Here is a 16,077-nt window from a genome sequence, read left to right as displayed (position 1 = left end):
TAAGGGAAAGTGAGTTGGCAATTTTTTTCATAGGCAGTGCATAGACTTCTGCAAGACACTAAATAATGAAGATTGGCAGGTCAAAATTTACAGAAGGTCTTTGGAACTCAAAGAAATGTATGTGTATTATGTTGAAATTCCAATGAATCGGCAGAATGACCCCCCAGGTCTTTTTAACTTACTTCATACTTCATAGAAAAATAATTGTACATATACTGCGATTTATTTCGAATTTCTACATACCAACTTTCATTTTCCAATAAAATGAAATAGTTTCTGTGCTTTTTAAAAGAAATTAAAATGTTCACTTTCCTTAGTATTGGACCTTTAAGGTGAACATTCTGACTAATTTTCATGAAGATCTCTTGAAAAATATGGCCACTAGAGAGGTCACAATGTTTTTCTATTTTTAGACCTACTGACCTAGTTATTGACCGCACATGACCCAGTTTCGAACTTGACCTAGATATCATCAAGGTGATCATTCTTACTAATTTTCATAAAGATCCCATGAAAAATATGGCCTCTAGAGAAGTCACAAAGTTTTTCTATTTTTAGACCTACTGACCTAGTTTTTTACCGCACGTGACCCAATTTCAAACTTGACCTAGATATCATCAAGGTGAACATTCTAATTTTCATGAAGATCCGTTGAGAAATATGGCCTCTAGAGAGGTCACAAGGTTTTTCTATTTTTCGACCTACTGACCTAGTTTTTGACCGCATATGACCCAGTTTTGAACTTGACCTAGACATCATCAAGCTGAACACTCTCACCAATTTTCATGAAGATCCATTGAGAAATATGGCCTCTAGAGAGGTCACAAGGTTTTTCTATTTTTAGACCTACTGACCTAGTTATTGACTGCACGTGACCCAGTTTCGAACTTGACCTAGATATCATCAAGGCGAACATTCTGACTAATTTTCATAAAGATCCCATGAAAAATATGGCCTCTAGAGAGGTCACAAAGTTTTTCTATTTTTAGACCTACTGACCTAGTTTTTGACGCATGTGACCCAGTTTCAAACTTTACCTAGTTATCATCAAGGTGAACATTCTGACCAATTTTCATGAAGATCCATTGAGAAATATGGCCTCTAGAGAGGTCACAAGGTTTTTCTATTTTTAGACCTACTGACCTAGTTTTTGACCACACGTGACCATGTTTCGAACTTGACCTAGATATCATCAAGATGAACATTCTGACCAACTTTCATAAAGATCCCATGAAAAATGTGACCTCTAAAGTGGTCACAAGCAAAAGTTTACGCACGCACTGACGGACGGACGACCTTTGTGACAGGTGAGCTAAAAATAGAAAATACCTTTGCTAATATGCTTGCGTAAGTCTTACGGCATGCTATGCATATTGCCATACTAATGCCAAGAGTTTAGGTTGATGGTTTTCTCGGCTTAATTTTGTAAAAGCCATATATCTTCCAAAATCTGGTTGAGACCTCAATTTCTTTCGAGACTTTGGAGGAAGACTTTTTTATGTAGAGTAGTCTCCCTTGGCATAATTGCCCCAAAGACCCGTAAATACCAGAAAGCATAAGTAAAAGAAACAACTAAGTTATGATTTTAGGGTGCCAAGTAATTAATCGGTCCGGGAAAAGTGAAGTCGGCGATCGCGCTCATGAATGCAACGCTGACGATTATTCGATTGTCGCCGATTGTCCGCCCATCACTACACAGTACGAGTTAAAAGCAGTGAATATAACAACATCAACGATGATAAAATATCTTAAATGTCCTAACCGGGTTACACCTATTTATTGTAAAGATCACGAGTGGGTGCAGACGCTCATCTGATTTTTTTGTCTCTGTATAATAGAAATATTGTCCTACCCATGATTTTCTAAGTCCAAAAGGGGCCATAATTCTTGCAAAAAGCAGAGTTATGGTACTTGCTGTGCAGAGTCAGCTTTTAATGGCAAATAACTGCTCCAAGTTTTAAAGCAAAAGCTTTGACCGTTAAGGAGAACAGCTGACCTAAACGCAAAACTTAACTAAGAAATTTGATATTTTCTACGTCCAAAAGGGCCCATAATTCTTGCAAAAAGCAGGATGAAGTCATGTGTCTTGCTGTACAGAGTCAGCTTTTGATGGTTAACCAAGTGTTGCAAGTTTTAAAGCAATAGCTTTGATAGTTAGGAGAAAAGTTGACCTAAACACAAAACTTAACCAAGAAATCTGATTTTCTAAGTCCAAAAGGGGCCATAATTCTTGCAAAAAGCAGGATGGAGTTATGTTTCTTGCTGTACAGTCAGCTTTTGATGGTGAACAAGTGTTGCAGGTTTCAAAGCAATAGCTTTGATAGTGTAGGAGAAAAGGAGAACAGCTGACCTAAACATAAAACTCAATAACCAGGCAATTCTGACGCTGATGCAGACGCCGATCAAGTAATGCCAATAACTCATCAATTTTTTCAAAAAATCAGATGAGCTAAAAACCTGACAAGCTATAATATAACATAATAACAATATAACGGTACCCGACAAACTTAGGCACACATGTTAAGTTCTGCATGTTCAGATGGGAGTCTATGGGAAAATCATAACTTTCATAATATTTTCGCAAATAGAAATTTTTCTACAATGTAAGTTTTAATAAAACTTCTCACAGCAGCTGTAAATAAATATATTGCCTTAGTATAATGTGGTGAAATAAAATGTAAGATGTGTCCGTTATCTTTTTTTGTGACTTTATTTGGACCATATAAAGATGAATTTCGGAAACCTTATGTGCAAAAAGCACTTGCCCACTTGCATTTTTTAAAATTTGCTACAATATTTCAACAGAAACTTAAGTTGAACAAAAATCTTCAATGGCATACCAATATAACACTTCTTCATCAAATTCCATATCAAATCTAAAATGTACGAAGGCAACAGGTTCCGCTTCTGTGTTTCTAACGATTAGGTATAAGGCCTTGTCCTCTGCCATTTCTTCCCGCTTTTCCCGATCCTTCCAACCATTAACACCACATTTCTCATACCTAGAAGGAAATAAACCGATTAAATGTAACTTTTAAATGGGTTTAATGCAGGTTTCTAACAGTACTTCAGATAAATATAGCAATCAGTCAACACAACAGTTCTTGGACTTTGTTCCAGTACTGACATGGTGTCCAAAGTAAAATGACAACCTCCAAATATGAATCTGATATGACTGACAAATGAATTTATTTGTGTCCATTTGTTAGTGTTAAGAATCAATAAAAAAATTTCCTTGTCAATTAATATTAACTAAGTATAAAACTAGCCAGATAATGATAGCCAGACATATCAATTATGGTCAAACTTAAGACAAACAAAAGGGTCATGATGGCCCTACATCACACAAACATGAATTACACTACTTGCCTGAACAGTTTTGGAAGATAATTATGCAAGGAAAATGTCTGTGAAATTATTTTGAAATAGTATATTTGTACAACCTTCATAAAGGGCCAGCAGTTTCTGGCAATGAGATTTTTTAAGATTCCACTACATGCACTTACTTCTTACAGTTATTTAAGGTACCATCCATATTGTACCACAAAAAAGAGGTCTAAATTTTTCCCTACGGCCAATAATAAAAAAAAAATTGTAAGTCCACAAAAATGCCAAATGAAAAAAAGATTAATGCATCCTAAGATCTTATATCACCTTTGTCCCCTAAGTGTGACCTTGATCTTTGAGATAGGAACCCGAGGTCTGCATACGACAATCCGTCTCATTGAGGTTAACATTCATGCCAAATATAAACAAGATTGCTCCATGCATGTCAAAGTTATGGTTCGGATAAACCAATCCAGACGGATGCACACACCAGCACGTGCACACTGAACAGCCATTTGGACGACTATGTCTTCATTTCCGTAAGCAGGCTCAATAAAAATAGGTTTTAATTCAATGTAACATATCTGATGAAATCAGTCACTGATTATTACTTACAATGTCTGCATATTTTTCTTGCACAGTTGGAATACAAATTCTCTTGTCTCTTCACCCAGATCAGCACTGCGCTTAAATTCAATTGTCAAAGAAACACTGAAAAACAGTTTTGGAAAATACATGAAAACAAGGTTTTACATTTGCATTTGACAAAAAGTACACTAAAACTACCAAGCTTCCTCAAACTAAGTTTCATTTAAATACATACACGGTAGCTCTGCAAAAATGGAAAATCTGTTGAAGCAGAAAGCCAAAGAGATACTGCAACATCTCTTTCAATACTAAATCATTTTATTCTGTAAGCAATCAATTTCACAGTTTTGACAAAAATGAATATTTCATGAGGACATGAATTTTAGGATGTTAATTCTAACAATAAAGTAAATAGAAAATGTGTTTACTTGTGGGGCTTTGATTTTGTATTGACACAACCACAAAATCCATGTAATTTGGTCCCCAAAAGGTATCATTAACTTCAAATTATTCCACACCTACACACACTTTCACTGATACCTCTTATTTGTTAATGAAGTAATTTAATGAAATGTCAATAGAACACAAGCTCGTGAATACTAAACTGCGAGGCAAATGGTAGTCTGGTAGCGTGTTCGATCTCCAGTATTCTGAATAATCAGCAGTAACTGTTACTGATAATATAAAAAGGAAGTTAGGATTGATTTGGGATCACTGTTTTTAAAAATAGTAATTTCAATTCTAGATCGATTTTTTTTTGTTGCTTAAACTAAAATGCAGGTATTTCATTGGATTTTGCTGTGTGGTTATATGATATCTAATGATGTAAAATTTAGTGTGTAGGTACACAGTCTAGAAAGTTTCATTAAATATTCCCACTATGAAGTTATCAACTGCTTTTCTAACCGTGTAATTATGCATAACATCTATTTGGAGAGCTATTTCATGTTTTTAACAATTTTAAGCTGTATGGGAATTTAAAGATTGTGCCATGAAACCAAAGAAGCACTGGCAAAATCTGACATGTCCTTTGATGCCAAAAAATGCCCTTTTCAGATAAGGGCAATGGCAATTACTATAAACTCCTACATTGTTCCTGAAGAGCTTTTTATAGCCCCCTACAAAAAGTTAAGAAACTTACCCATTTCTTTCAAACTTTTTAAATGGTTCCAGCATAGATAAAGGATCTTCAATCTGAAATATGTACAACAAGAACTGTCACTATTGGTGTCAAATGCCCCAAAAGCGTGCCAAAGAATGCTAGTTTTCTATGCAAAAAAATCACAAATCATTTTGTGACCTTGACTTTGACCCGAAAGACCCAGGTCATAAGCGTAACACACCTTCATAATATGGTTACCATTTGTCATATTTTCGAATCCCTTGATAAATGGCAGAGTTATGGACTAGACAAGAAACACCTTTGACTTCTGTGACCTTGACCTTGGAGCTAGGGGTCTGGGTCTTGCGCATGACACGCCATCTCAATACAGGAAACATTTACACCAAGTAATTTTAAAATCCCTACACCAATGGCAGAGTTATGGACCTGACAAGAAACAGCCCATGTTAACCTTTAACCTCTAAATGTGACCTTAACCTTAGAGCTAGGCAAGACATGCTGTCTCATTATGGTAAACATTTCTGCCAAGTTATTTCAAAATCCCTTCATGGATGGCAGTTATGGACTGGACACGAAACTGACCCTGTTAACCTTTGACCTCTAAGTGTGACCTTGACCTTGGAGCTAGGGGTCTGGGTCTTGCGCATGACAAGTCGTCTCATTATGGTGAACATTTATGCCAAGTTATTTCAAAATCCCTTTATGGATGGCAGAGTTAAGCCCGGACAAGAATTTATACAGACGCACAGACAGACAGTGGGATTTTAATATGACCACCTTCAGCGGATAAAAACTAAACAAGAGGACCATGATGGTCCTGAATCGCTCACCTATCTCCACATGACCCAGTGTTCAACTGAGTATGACATCGTTATTTCTATTATTTGACATAGTGACCTAGTTTTTGAGCACATGTGACCTAGATATCATCAAGATAAAAAATTCTGACCAATTTTCATGAAGATCCATTGAAAAATATGGCCTCTAGAGAGGTCACAAGGTTTTTCTATTTTTTGACCTAATGACCTAGTTTTTGAAGGCACGTGACCCACTTTTAAACTTGACCTAGATATCATCAAGGTGAACATTCTCACCAATTTTCATGAAGATCTCGTGAAAAATATGGCCTCTAGAGGGGTCACAAGGTTTTTCTATTTTTCGACCTACTGACCTAGTTTTTGACCGCACATGACCCAGTTATGAACCTGACCTAGATATCATCAAGCTGAACATTCTCACCAATTTCATGAAGATCCATTGATAAATATGGCCTCTAGAGAGGTCACAAGGTTTTTTCTATTTTAGACCTACTGACCTAGTTTTTGACCCCACGTGACCCAGTTTCGAATCTGACCTAGATATCATCAAGATGAACATTCTGACCAATATTCATGAAGATCTCATGAAAAATATGGCCTCTAGAGAGGTCACAAGGTTTTTTCTATTTTTAGATCTACTGACCTAGTTTTAACCCCACGTGACCCAGTTTCGAACTTGACCTAGATATATTTCAAGTAAACATTCTGACCAATTTTCATGAAGATCCATTGAAAAATATCGCCTCTAGAGAGGTCACAAGGTTTTCCTATTTTTAGACCTACTGACCTAGTTTTTGACCGCACATGACCCAGTTTCGAACTTGACCTAGATATCATCAAGGTGAACATTCTGACCAATTTTCATGAAGATCCATTGAGAAATATGGCCACTAGAGAGGTCACAAGGTTTTTCTATTTTTAGATCTACTGACTCTAGTTTTTGATCCCACATGACCCAGTTTCGAACTTGACCTAGATATCATCAAGGTGAACATTCTGACCAATATTCATGAAGATCTCATGAAAAATATGGCCTCTAGAGAGGTCACAAGGTTTTCTATTTTTAGATCTACTGACCTAGTTTTTACCCCACGTGACCCAGTTTCGAACTTGACCTAGATATCATCAAGATGAACATTCTGACCAATTTTCATGAAGATGCATTGAGAAATATGGCCTCTAGAGAGGTCACAAGGTTTTTCTATTTTTAGATCTACTGACCTAGTTTTTGACCCCACATGACCCAGTTTCGAACTTGACCTAGATACCATCAAGGTGAACATTCTGACCAATATTCATGAAGATCTCATGAAAAATATGGCCTCTAGAGAGGTCACAAGGTTTTTCTATTTTTAGACCTACTGACCTAGTTTTTAACCCCACGTGACCCAGTTTCGAACTTGACCTAGATATCATCAAGATGAACATTCTGACCAATTTTCATGAAGATGCATTGAGAAATATGGCCTCTAGAGAGGTCACAAGGTTTTTCTTATTTTTAGACCTAATGACCTAGTTTTTGACCCTACGTGACCCAGTTTCGAAGTTGACCTAGATATCATCAAGATAAACATTCTGACCAATACTCATGAAGATCTCATGAAAATATGGCCTCTAGAGAGGTCACAAGGTTTTTCTATTTTTAGACCTACTGACCTAGTTTTTGACCCCACGTGACCCAGTTTCGAACTTGACCTAGATATCATCAAGGTGAACATTCTGACCAATTTTCATGAAGATCTTGTGAAATATATGGCCTCTAGAGAGGTCACAAGGTTTTTCTATTTTTAGACCTACTGACCTAGTTTTTGATGGCACGTGACCCAGTTTCGAACTTGACCTAGATATCATCAAGATGAACATTCTGACCAATTTTCATAAAGATCCCATGAAAAATGTGACCTCTAGAGTGGTCACAAGCAAAAGTTTACGGACGCACGGACGCACGGACGGACGACGGACGACGGACACCGCGCGATCACAAAAGCTCACCTTGTCACTTTGTGACAGGTGAGCTAAAAACAACTTGTTAACAATAATGTTTCTTAAAATATTTCAAAAGTATTTACTGAAAACATTTATGACCCATTCTTTTAAATCTAAAAGTGCACCACAAACAGGTAAAACAAAACATACTATGTGAGTAATAATGTGTCCTCTGAGGAATTTCTTTCACAACCAACTGAACACACTCCCCAATCTTCACATCAAATGTACACTTGATAATATAGTGAACTTCTGATTTTATTTGTGCAATAAATATACAAAATAGAATTGTTTCAAAGTACCTTATTAGCAGCCTCCACTTTTGCTATCGCTGCTGCCATTTTAGCGCTCTCCTGAAATGTTAATTGTCATTTTTTGTAAAGACAGCCGCTATAAATGACTCCCGTTGAGGCACTAAGTCAACATGTAGATAAACAAGAGCTGTCACGTGAGACATCGCGCTCGACTATTTCGATGCTGGATAGTGAAACTGGGCATATCTGAGGAAACTTGAGCTGTCACTGGAGTGTTTAATGACTCCAACGGTGGATGAAGATATTGCACAAAAGCTTGAGTCTGTGTCAAAAATATTAATAAGAGAGGTAAAGATAGTGTATCAAAACACTATATAAGTATAATTCTAAGCAAAAAAGGGGGCATAATTCATAAAATATTGTTGCAAGAGTTATGCACCTTGTGTCATGTGGATGATGATGTGGAACAACTACTTCAAGTTTGAATCAAATGCATTTCGTAATAACTGAGATATAGTGAAAATGCATCAAAATTAACCTTAAATTCTAAGTTAAAGTCCTGAGGCATACCAGTAATTCATGAAAAATTGGTGCCAGAGTTATGCACCTTGTGTCATATTATCAGATGTGGGTGATAAGGTGAAAAAACTATTTTAAGTTTGAATCAAATCCACTATATAATAACCGAGATAGAGTGAAAGTGTATCAAAACTTTTAACCTGAAATTCTAAGTAAAATGGGGGGATAATTCATGAAATATTAGTGCAAGAGTTATGGCCCTTTTGTCATATGATCTGAGTGATGATGCTGAACAACTATTTAAAGTTTGAATCAAATCCTTTTAGTAATAACTGAGATATAGTGAAAGTGCATCAAAACTGAAAACCTGAAATTCTAAGCAAAAGGGGGATAATTTATTGGGGGGATAATTCATTAAATACTGGTACCAGTTATGGGCCTTGTGTCATATGATGTGGGAGATGATGTTGAACAACTACTTTCAGTTTGAATCAAATCCATTTAGGAATAACTGAGATAAAATGAAAGTGCATCAAAACTTTAACCTGAAATTCTAAGTAAAAGGGGAGATGATTCATTAAATATTTGTACCAGAGTTATGTGCATTATGTGATATGATGTGGAAGATGATGTGGAACAACTACTTTCAGTTTGAATCAAATCCATTTAGGAATAACTGAGATAAAGTGAAAGTGCATCAAAACTTTAACCTGAAATTCTATTAAAAAGGGGGGATAATTCAAGAAATATTGGTGTGAGTTATGGCCCCTGTGCCATATGATGTGGGTGATGATGAGGAATAACTATTTAATGTTTAAAGCAAAACCATCAAGTAATTACAGAGATAAGGAGAAATAAGAGAGTGTAAAAAAACTTTAACCAAGGTGGGGACACTGAAAGACGCCGACGCCATGGTGAGTAGGATAGCTCTATATACAGGCTCCTCTATTTTGGTTAAACTGGCATATTGGTAAGAGTTTAAAACAGGCATATTTTATTTCAATGAATCTCATAATTTTCTCATGGCTGTGCCTTTTGGCTAGGGAATGTAACTCATAAATTGGAGGATCAAGGCCTCATTATAAAATTTATAGCAGACATGAAATATTACCTGACACACTGACTTCAGTGACCTCACCTAAGGACCAGGGACCTTGACCTTGAACTTACAGGACTAGAAACTTCAATCTGCAAACTATCTCATTAATATGTCAAAAAATTGTGCACATTCTTTAAAAAGCCTTCAAGGAGTTTGTACCAGAATACTGACCACTTTTAATTGTTCTACCAAGGTTGCAGTCACTGACACGCATGTTCAAGTTACCTTGTTTAAGCCTTAATGCCACAGTGACCTTGAAGTCTCGCAACCATTACAGATTTCAAATCACTCTGGAATCTGGCTTTAATCTATCGTATATGCATCATATTTAAGACTATTCTCAGATGTAAGATTTATAAACTATGGCCTTGGCAAAAGGAAGCGCTTCAGAAGGCAATGACTTATCTAGACTGGCAAAAATATATGACTCCGATATTTCATACTGGGACTCCAACTTTTTCAAGGAAGGGAGTCCAGGACTCCTACTTTTAAAATCCTAGCGAGAACCCTGATTTGACTGCTATAAGGCCAAGCATTCTTTAGCTATTGATTTGAAACTCAATGAGGTACCAACAGATCGACCAAAGGTGCGAAAAAATTAACCCTCTCTTTGTTATAGTGTAGCATAATAATTTGAGGACAATTTTAAACACTGCTGTTGTAATAAAGTCCATTGGACGTAAGTATTGAACTAATACATTGTATACCTGGTTGTACCTAACAAGGAAACTTTTCTTTATTTCTTTACAATATACAGTCGAATATCGTTACCTCGATATCGGTTAGCTCGATACTCCGGTTAGCACGATGTGTTTTAGTCGGTCCCGATTTTTCTCTATATATTTTAATGTTATTATTTATCATTACCTCGATATGATTAGCTCGATATTTTGTTTAGCTCGATGAGATTTTTCAGTCCCTTCAATTTACCTGTACTGTTTTTACACCTGGTTTCGTCGATATCACAGCTTGTCAAAAAATATCCATGTTTTTTTGTGAAGGTGTGAAAATCAACCTATTGTTGTCGGCGATGTATTAATTATAGTCAGGATAGTTTGCGTGTTTGTTTTGTTTGTTATTCAATCTTAAATCCAATTTAAATGTCAGCAAGTTTGCATTTAATTCCCAGTAATTAGTCTTTTAAAACAGTGTGCAAGCGGGCAAGCTGTTTTCCAATATAACAATTAATTTGGACGAACTGTTTTCTGTTTGACGGGGTAAAAATCTGCCATTTAGGATTGAGTAACAATATACGTATTTAACTGGAAAATTGTTGTTATCGAAGCACAGTCAAAATGACTACTCAACAAGGAACATTATACCGCTGCATTCAGACTTGTTTAGGGAAGGGTCCGCTAACCAACCCGGGGGGATACTTAGCAGCTCTACCTACTATGTTGTCAATGGGGTAGGACCCGGTAACCAACCGAATTTAGATGTTTTATTTGTCAATAAAATTAAGAACGTATTTTTGTTTTATATTATTTCTTTCCCCTTCCAAACCCACTGAAAGAAGCATGAGAGGTAATGACAATATAGACGTCCTACACAGACACAAAATGTAGTCTCAGATAGTCGATATCGTTACGTCGAACTTCGGATACGTCGATGTAATTTTTGCAGTCCCTTGAATATCGAGGTAACGGTATTTGACTGTATATGAGGTACTAAAAACAAAATACTAATATGCCCTCCAATCTTGTAAAGAAAAAACAACTGGACCAAAAAACACTCATGAGTGATTACTTGCCAAGATCTTATTCTAAGAATCTAATAACTGCAACTCTGTCATTTCCAACCATGAAAAATTGTTTCACCAATGTGTTTATTTCTCAGGTTAAAGGAATAATATCATTTAATCAATTGTAATTACAACAAACCAGTATGTGCTTATTCCTAATAATAAGTTTTAACAATTCGTCCACTCATTAACTGAGCCGTGCTATGAGAAAACCAACATAGTGGCTTTGCGACCAGCAAGGATCCAGACCAGCCTGCTGTTCGCTAACAGTTTCTCTAATTCCAATAGGCTCTGAAAGCGAACAGCATGGATCCTGACCAGACTGCGTGGATGCGGAGGCCGGTCTGGATCCATGCTGGTCGCAAAGCCACTATGTTGGTTTTCTCATGGCACGGCTCAACTACAAAATGCAACCAAATGGCCCATGTTTCAAGATGTTTGTTATGTGCCTTTACTTCACACAATGCTTAATGACTACATATCAGTCGCCAATTGGCTCAAGTGACAAACAACAGTGTGGGACTTGAATGACAAAATAAAGGTGTACAACTTCACATGCTCAACAACATTTCAATAATTTCATGACTCCAGATCAAATACTTTTTGAGATATAAGTGACAAACTTTCTGGTCCTTAATACATACTTTTCTAAGTCAAGGGCCATAACTCTGGTCTGGCTATGTGAAATCAATGCACAACTTCACATGCTGAATAATATTCCTGTAAGGTTTCATGACTAGGTCAAATAATTCAGAAGCATGCAACACAAACTTTTGGGCTCCTTAGTGTATTTTTGACCGTCATAGGTCATAACTCTGGTATGCCAAAGTGAAATACCAAACAAAACTGCAGGTGCACATCTTCACATGCTGAACAGTAGTCCTAAAAGGTTTCATGACTCTTAGGTAAAAAAACTGAAACACATGCAACACAAACTTAAATGCCATTTTAATATGCGTGTGTGTGTGTGTGTGTTCGGGTTTAACGTCCTTCTCAACAGTTTTTCAGCCATATGAACGACAGTGTCTACTTGTAGCAGTGAGCACAATGCCCAACTTTATAGTGCTGCTTCACTGGAATATCACGCCGTAGACACATGACATGATACCCCACCCAGTCACATTATACTGACACCGAGCTGACCAGTCCTAGTTCTATCCTCTTAATGCTGAGCGCCAAGCGAGAATGCTACTAGTACTATTTTTACGTCTTTGGTATGACGCGGCCAGGGATCGAACCCACGACCTCCCACACTCGAAGCGGATGCTCTACCACTAGGCTACAGAGGCGGTCATTTTAATATGCAAAGTCTTGACTGTCAAGGATCATAACTAATATTCTCATTAAGTTTCATAACTTTTGGTCAAACAACTTGAGAGATATATGCACAAAACAAATTTGGAGGACGGACAGCCTGACGGATAGACATATATAAAAGGGTAAATCTCAGTGGCCCCTACTTCCCAAATTTTTGGGAGGCACAGAATTACACGGATCAACAATACTAAAATTACCTCTTTTCTTTTCTGTTTCTTTTCTTTTCCTTTAGCAGATTTTCTCTGAAATGAAAACACAACTTTGATATACTAGGAGCTGCCAGCATATTTTAGCTAAATTATGTTCAATGTCCTGAAACGCAAGTTCTGATGGTAATAATATTCAGTTCTTGATGCACTATACAACAGCCTGTAAAGAAATATCAGGGTTTGAATTTAGACAGATTTTCTACTTGTACTTTCCTGCGAGTAGATTGTTTTCTACTTGCAAACTGATCATAAATGCATAACTCAACAGTCGTGAGAACCTACAAATTAACGTTTCTAGATACACAGCCTATAACGTGATAACGCGACACCACAAGACAACATGACACCGGAACGGACAACTTGACAATTTTCCAAGATTGTTTTCATTCTGCAGAAAGTATTTTCAATTTTGTCCAGGCACTTGAAATTTCTGAGATGCTCTTGAGTGTCTCCCACCTAACTTAGAGGCCTCAGAAAAGACGACTTTGTGTGTATTGGTGCTATACACCTGGCACGTTAAAGAACCAGACTGTCTATTCGCAAAGAGCTAGGCTAAGTTAGCTGGACAAGCCTGTATCTAAAAAGGATTTCTCTCTATTTCTTCTAGGGGCTTTATCTCACTCTGTCCCTCTGGTCAAATCACTCTGTGTCTGTGCTAGTAGAGGATGAATTTCGCGCCCTGTGTGACTGCGTTTGCTTATATGTAAAGTGCCTTTGAACGTGTTTATCAGGTAAAGGGCACTATATATATAAATCTGGTATAATAATAATAATACACAATGTAACAGATTCCTACCAGGGAGTGAGTGGCGCAGTGATTAGGAGGTTGGATTACGCCAGCAGTCCAGGTTTGATACCCGGTCGCGACTGATATTCTGACTAGTGTTCAGTGCTGGGTGATTTACTTAAACTGGTACTGTTTCCAGCAGTCTCGGCCTAAACTGGATGCTGGGGAGAGAAATATGATGCCTGCCGTGGCCTCGGCTGGAAATAAGTTGTTCCATCCCAGGGTTCTCGCCAGGCTATTATCGCCTGTCGCGTGCGACATGCCTTCAGACTTTGAGTTGTATATTCAACATCCCTTATTTCCCCCATCATCCCTTAATTGCCGAAGCGACATGTCATAAAATCATCCCAATAAACACCCTGATTAATCCGATAGTGTATTCGAAAAGCTTCCACGTGCTAACCCGATAGTTTAGGTAAAGCGATGCCAGTTAAGATAACTGATAAACCAATGACAGCTTCCTATGTGGAACGTGTGACATAAATTTCTTCATAGCTCCGCCTTTAAATCCTTTGACAGGCGGTTTCTTGTGATGTGTACATGAAAGTGACTGTTTTCGCAAGTTTTAAGATTATTCATGTCATTATTCAACAATTATCGTCCGAATATTTTTCGCAATCAAGGAAAGACAATGTAAGGAACTAAGTCAAAAATTGTGCAACACGGTAAAATGCTTTTGAACAATTATCGCCGTAATATTAATGTTTTTCACATGTATGAAATGTGTTTTCTCGGGCAGAATATTGAAAAGACAATGCAAGAATTAATGTTTTCTGTCGTCACTTTCAAAATAGAACGTTAACTTGTAGAGAAAAGTTTGAAATACCCTCCGTGCATTATTTCATCACGAACAGACACTTTGGTAGAACCACCGACCTTATGTAAGCCAGCTGGTTGGCTTCCTCACATGAAGAATTCAACGCCCCGAGTGAGGCTCGAACCCACATCGATGAGAGGCAAGTGATTTGAAGTCAGCGACCTTAACCACTCGGCCACGGAGGCCCCTGTCACAATTTCAGAATCCCTCCTAGCCACGCCGAATGGCCAAAGGAAATCGGGCATTGATCCAAAATGGAAACCAGCATTTCCCTGGATGACAGTCTCAGATTGTGTTGTTTTACATGTATGTACAACAAACAGTGGACATTTTCAAAAACTTAAAATGGATAAGTTTTCAGCAAATAAACTCCACAGGAATAGAAGACATAAACTTTAAACAAACAGATCTGTGTGCAGTGCTAAAATTGTGTTGTTTTATGTACAATAAATAGTAAATGAACATTTTTAGCAACTTCAAATTGATAAACTTTTAATTGTCATTCAGCAAATAAACTCCATAGGATTTTTATGACCCAATATCTTTTCTTGTACATGTAAATGATGCTTATTAATCACTGAAAATACCACTATGTTTTTCACTCTGAAATGCACCAGAATGCACCAAAATGAGTTGTAGTAACACAAAATTTTCTGGGGTGACCCCCATACACCCCCCCATGCGGGAGGGGACACCTCTTTTAGTCCGTGATTTGGTACCGTTCCGTTGTGCCACATTTCTATCTACCTGGAACTTTCAACAGATAGGCACTCGTTTTCTGATAGATATTTCATGAACGGGAAAGGCTAGAGACTTGGGGTCGGTCTCATTTTGTAGCTAAATGTACACGTGAAATATTGATAGGTAGTTTGTTTAATTGTCGAGAGAATTTATTTCACAATGGCCCGGGAAGTGAACCCATTGCTAGCAGGCTCGATTCTCAAGATTCTGGCCTTCAGTAGACATATGTATATTTTGATGGGGGCTCATATTTCACTACATATTTTTCATTTTTAACTCATTTAGGATGAAAACAAACATATTTTTGTCCCAGGTCCGATACTGGTGCCTGTGAATTAGTTGGGCTAGAAAATCACCCGAGGCCAAGTCCAAAGGGGAGACCGTTGTAGGGGGAGGGTTCTTTTTCAATGTCAGCTATAATTCTTTCCTGTGTCATATTCAGTACCTTGATTCTCAGAAAATAATCTTATACTAAGTAATTATTTCAGGATGTGTGCTTAATCACTCCCGTAAAAAATGACAAAGCCCGTACATCACGAAAACATATGACTATGAATTTAACTCGCAAATTAAAATTATCTAAAAATATATTCTCCTGAAAACAAACCGGGACAGGAAAAAACAAATCTGAATGCATTATTAAATTAAGTTCTTACACCCATCTTCGTTTCTGAATCCGATTTTTCGAACTTTGCGCAAAAAATAAAAAACACAAATTCCCGCGATTACTTTGGAATAGTATCTAAGGGAC

The 16,077-nt window shown here is 37.2% G+C and overlaps 1 protein-coding gene across 1 annotated transcript in view; it reads right to left on the bottom strand.

Moving 5' to 3' along the window:
• The window catches only part of LOC123541317 (N-alpha-acetyltransferase 40-like), a 33,537-nt gene extending 17,460 nt beyond the window's left edge, over nt 1-16,077 (bottom strand). The window contains exons 1-6 of the mRNA XM_053544738.1: nt 15,983-16,077; nt 12,970-13,014; nt 8,145-8,195; nt 5,057-5,109; nt 3,943-4,038; nt 2,841-3,002 (exon numbers count right to left, since the gene is read on the bottom strand). Of these exons, the coding sequence (XP_053400713.1) occupies nt 2,841-3,002; nt 3,943-4,038; nt 5,057-5,109; nt 8,145-8,195; nt 12,970-13,014; nt 15,983-15,988 (413 nt within the window). The 5' untranslated portion in view covers nt 15,989-16,077. The remainder of the gene's footprint in view (nt 1-2,840; nt 3,003-3,942; nt 4,039-5,056; nt 5,110-8,144; nt 8,196-12,969; nt 13,015-15,982) is intronic.

This window comes from Mercenaria mercenaria, chromosome 1, assembly GCF_021730395.1.
Source record: "Mercenaria mercenaria strain notata chromosome 1, MADL_Memer_1, whole genome shotgun sequence".
Taxonomy (NCBI): Eukaryota; Metazoa; Mollusca; class Bivalvia; order Venerida; family Veneridae; genus Mercenaria; species Mercenaria mercenaria.
This window is presented reverse-complemented; position numbering and strand designations above follow the sequence as displayed.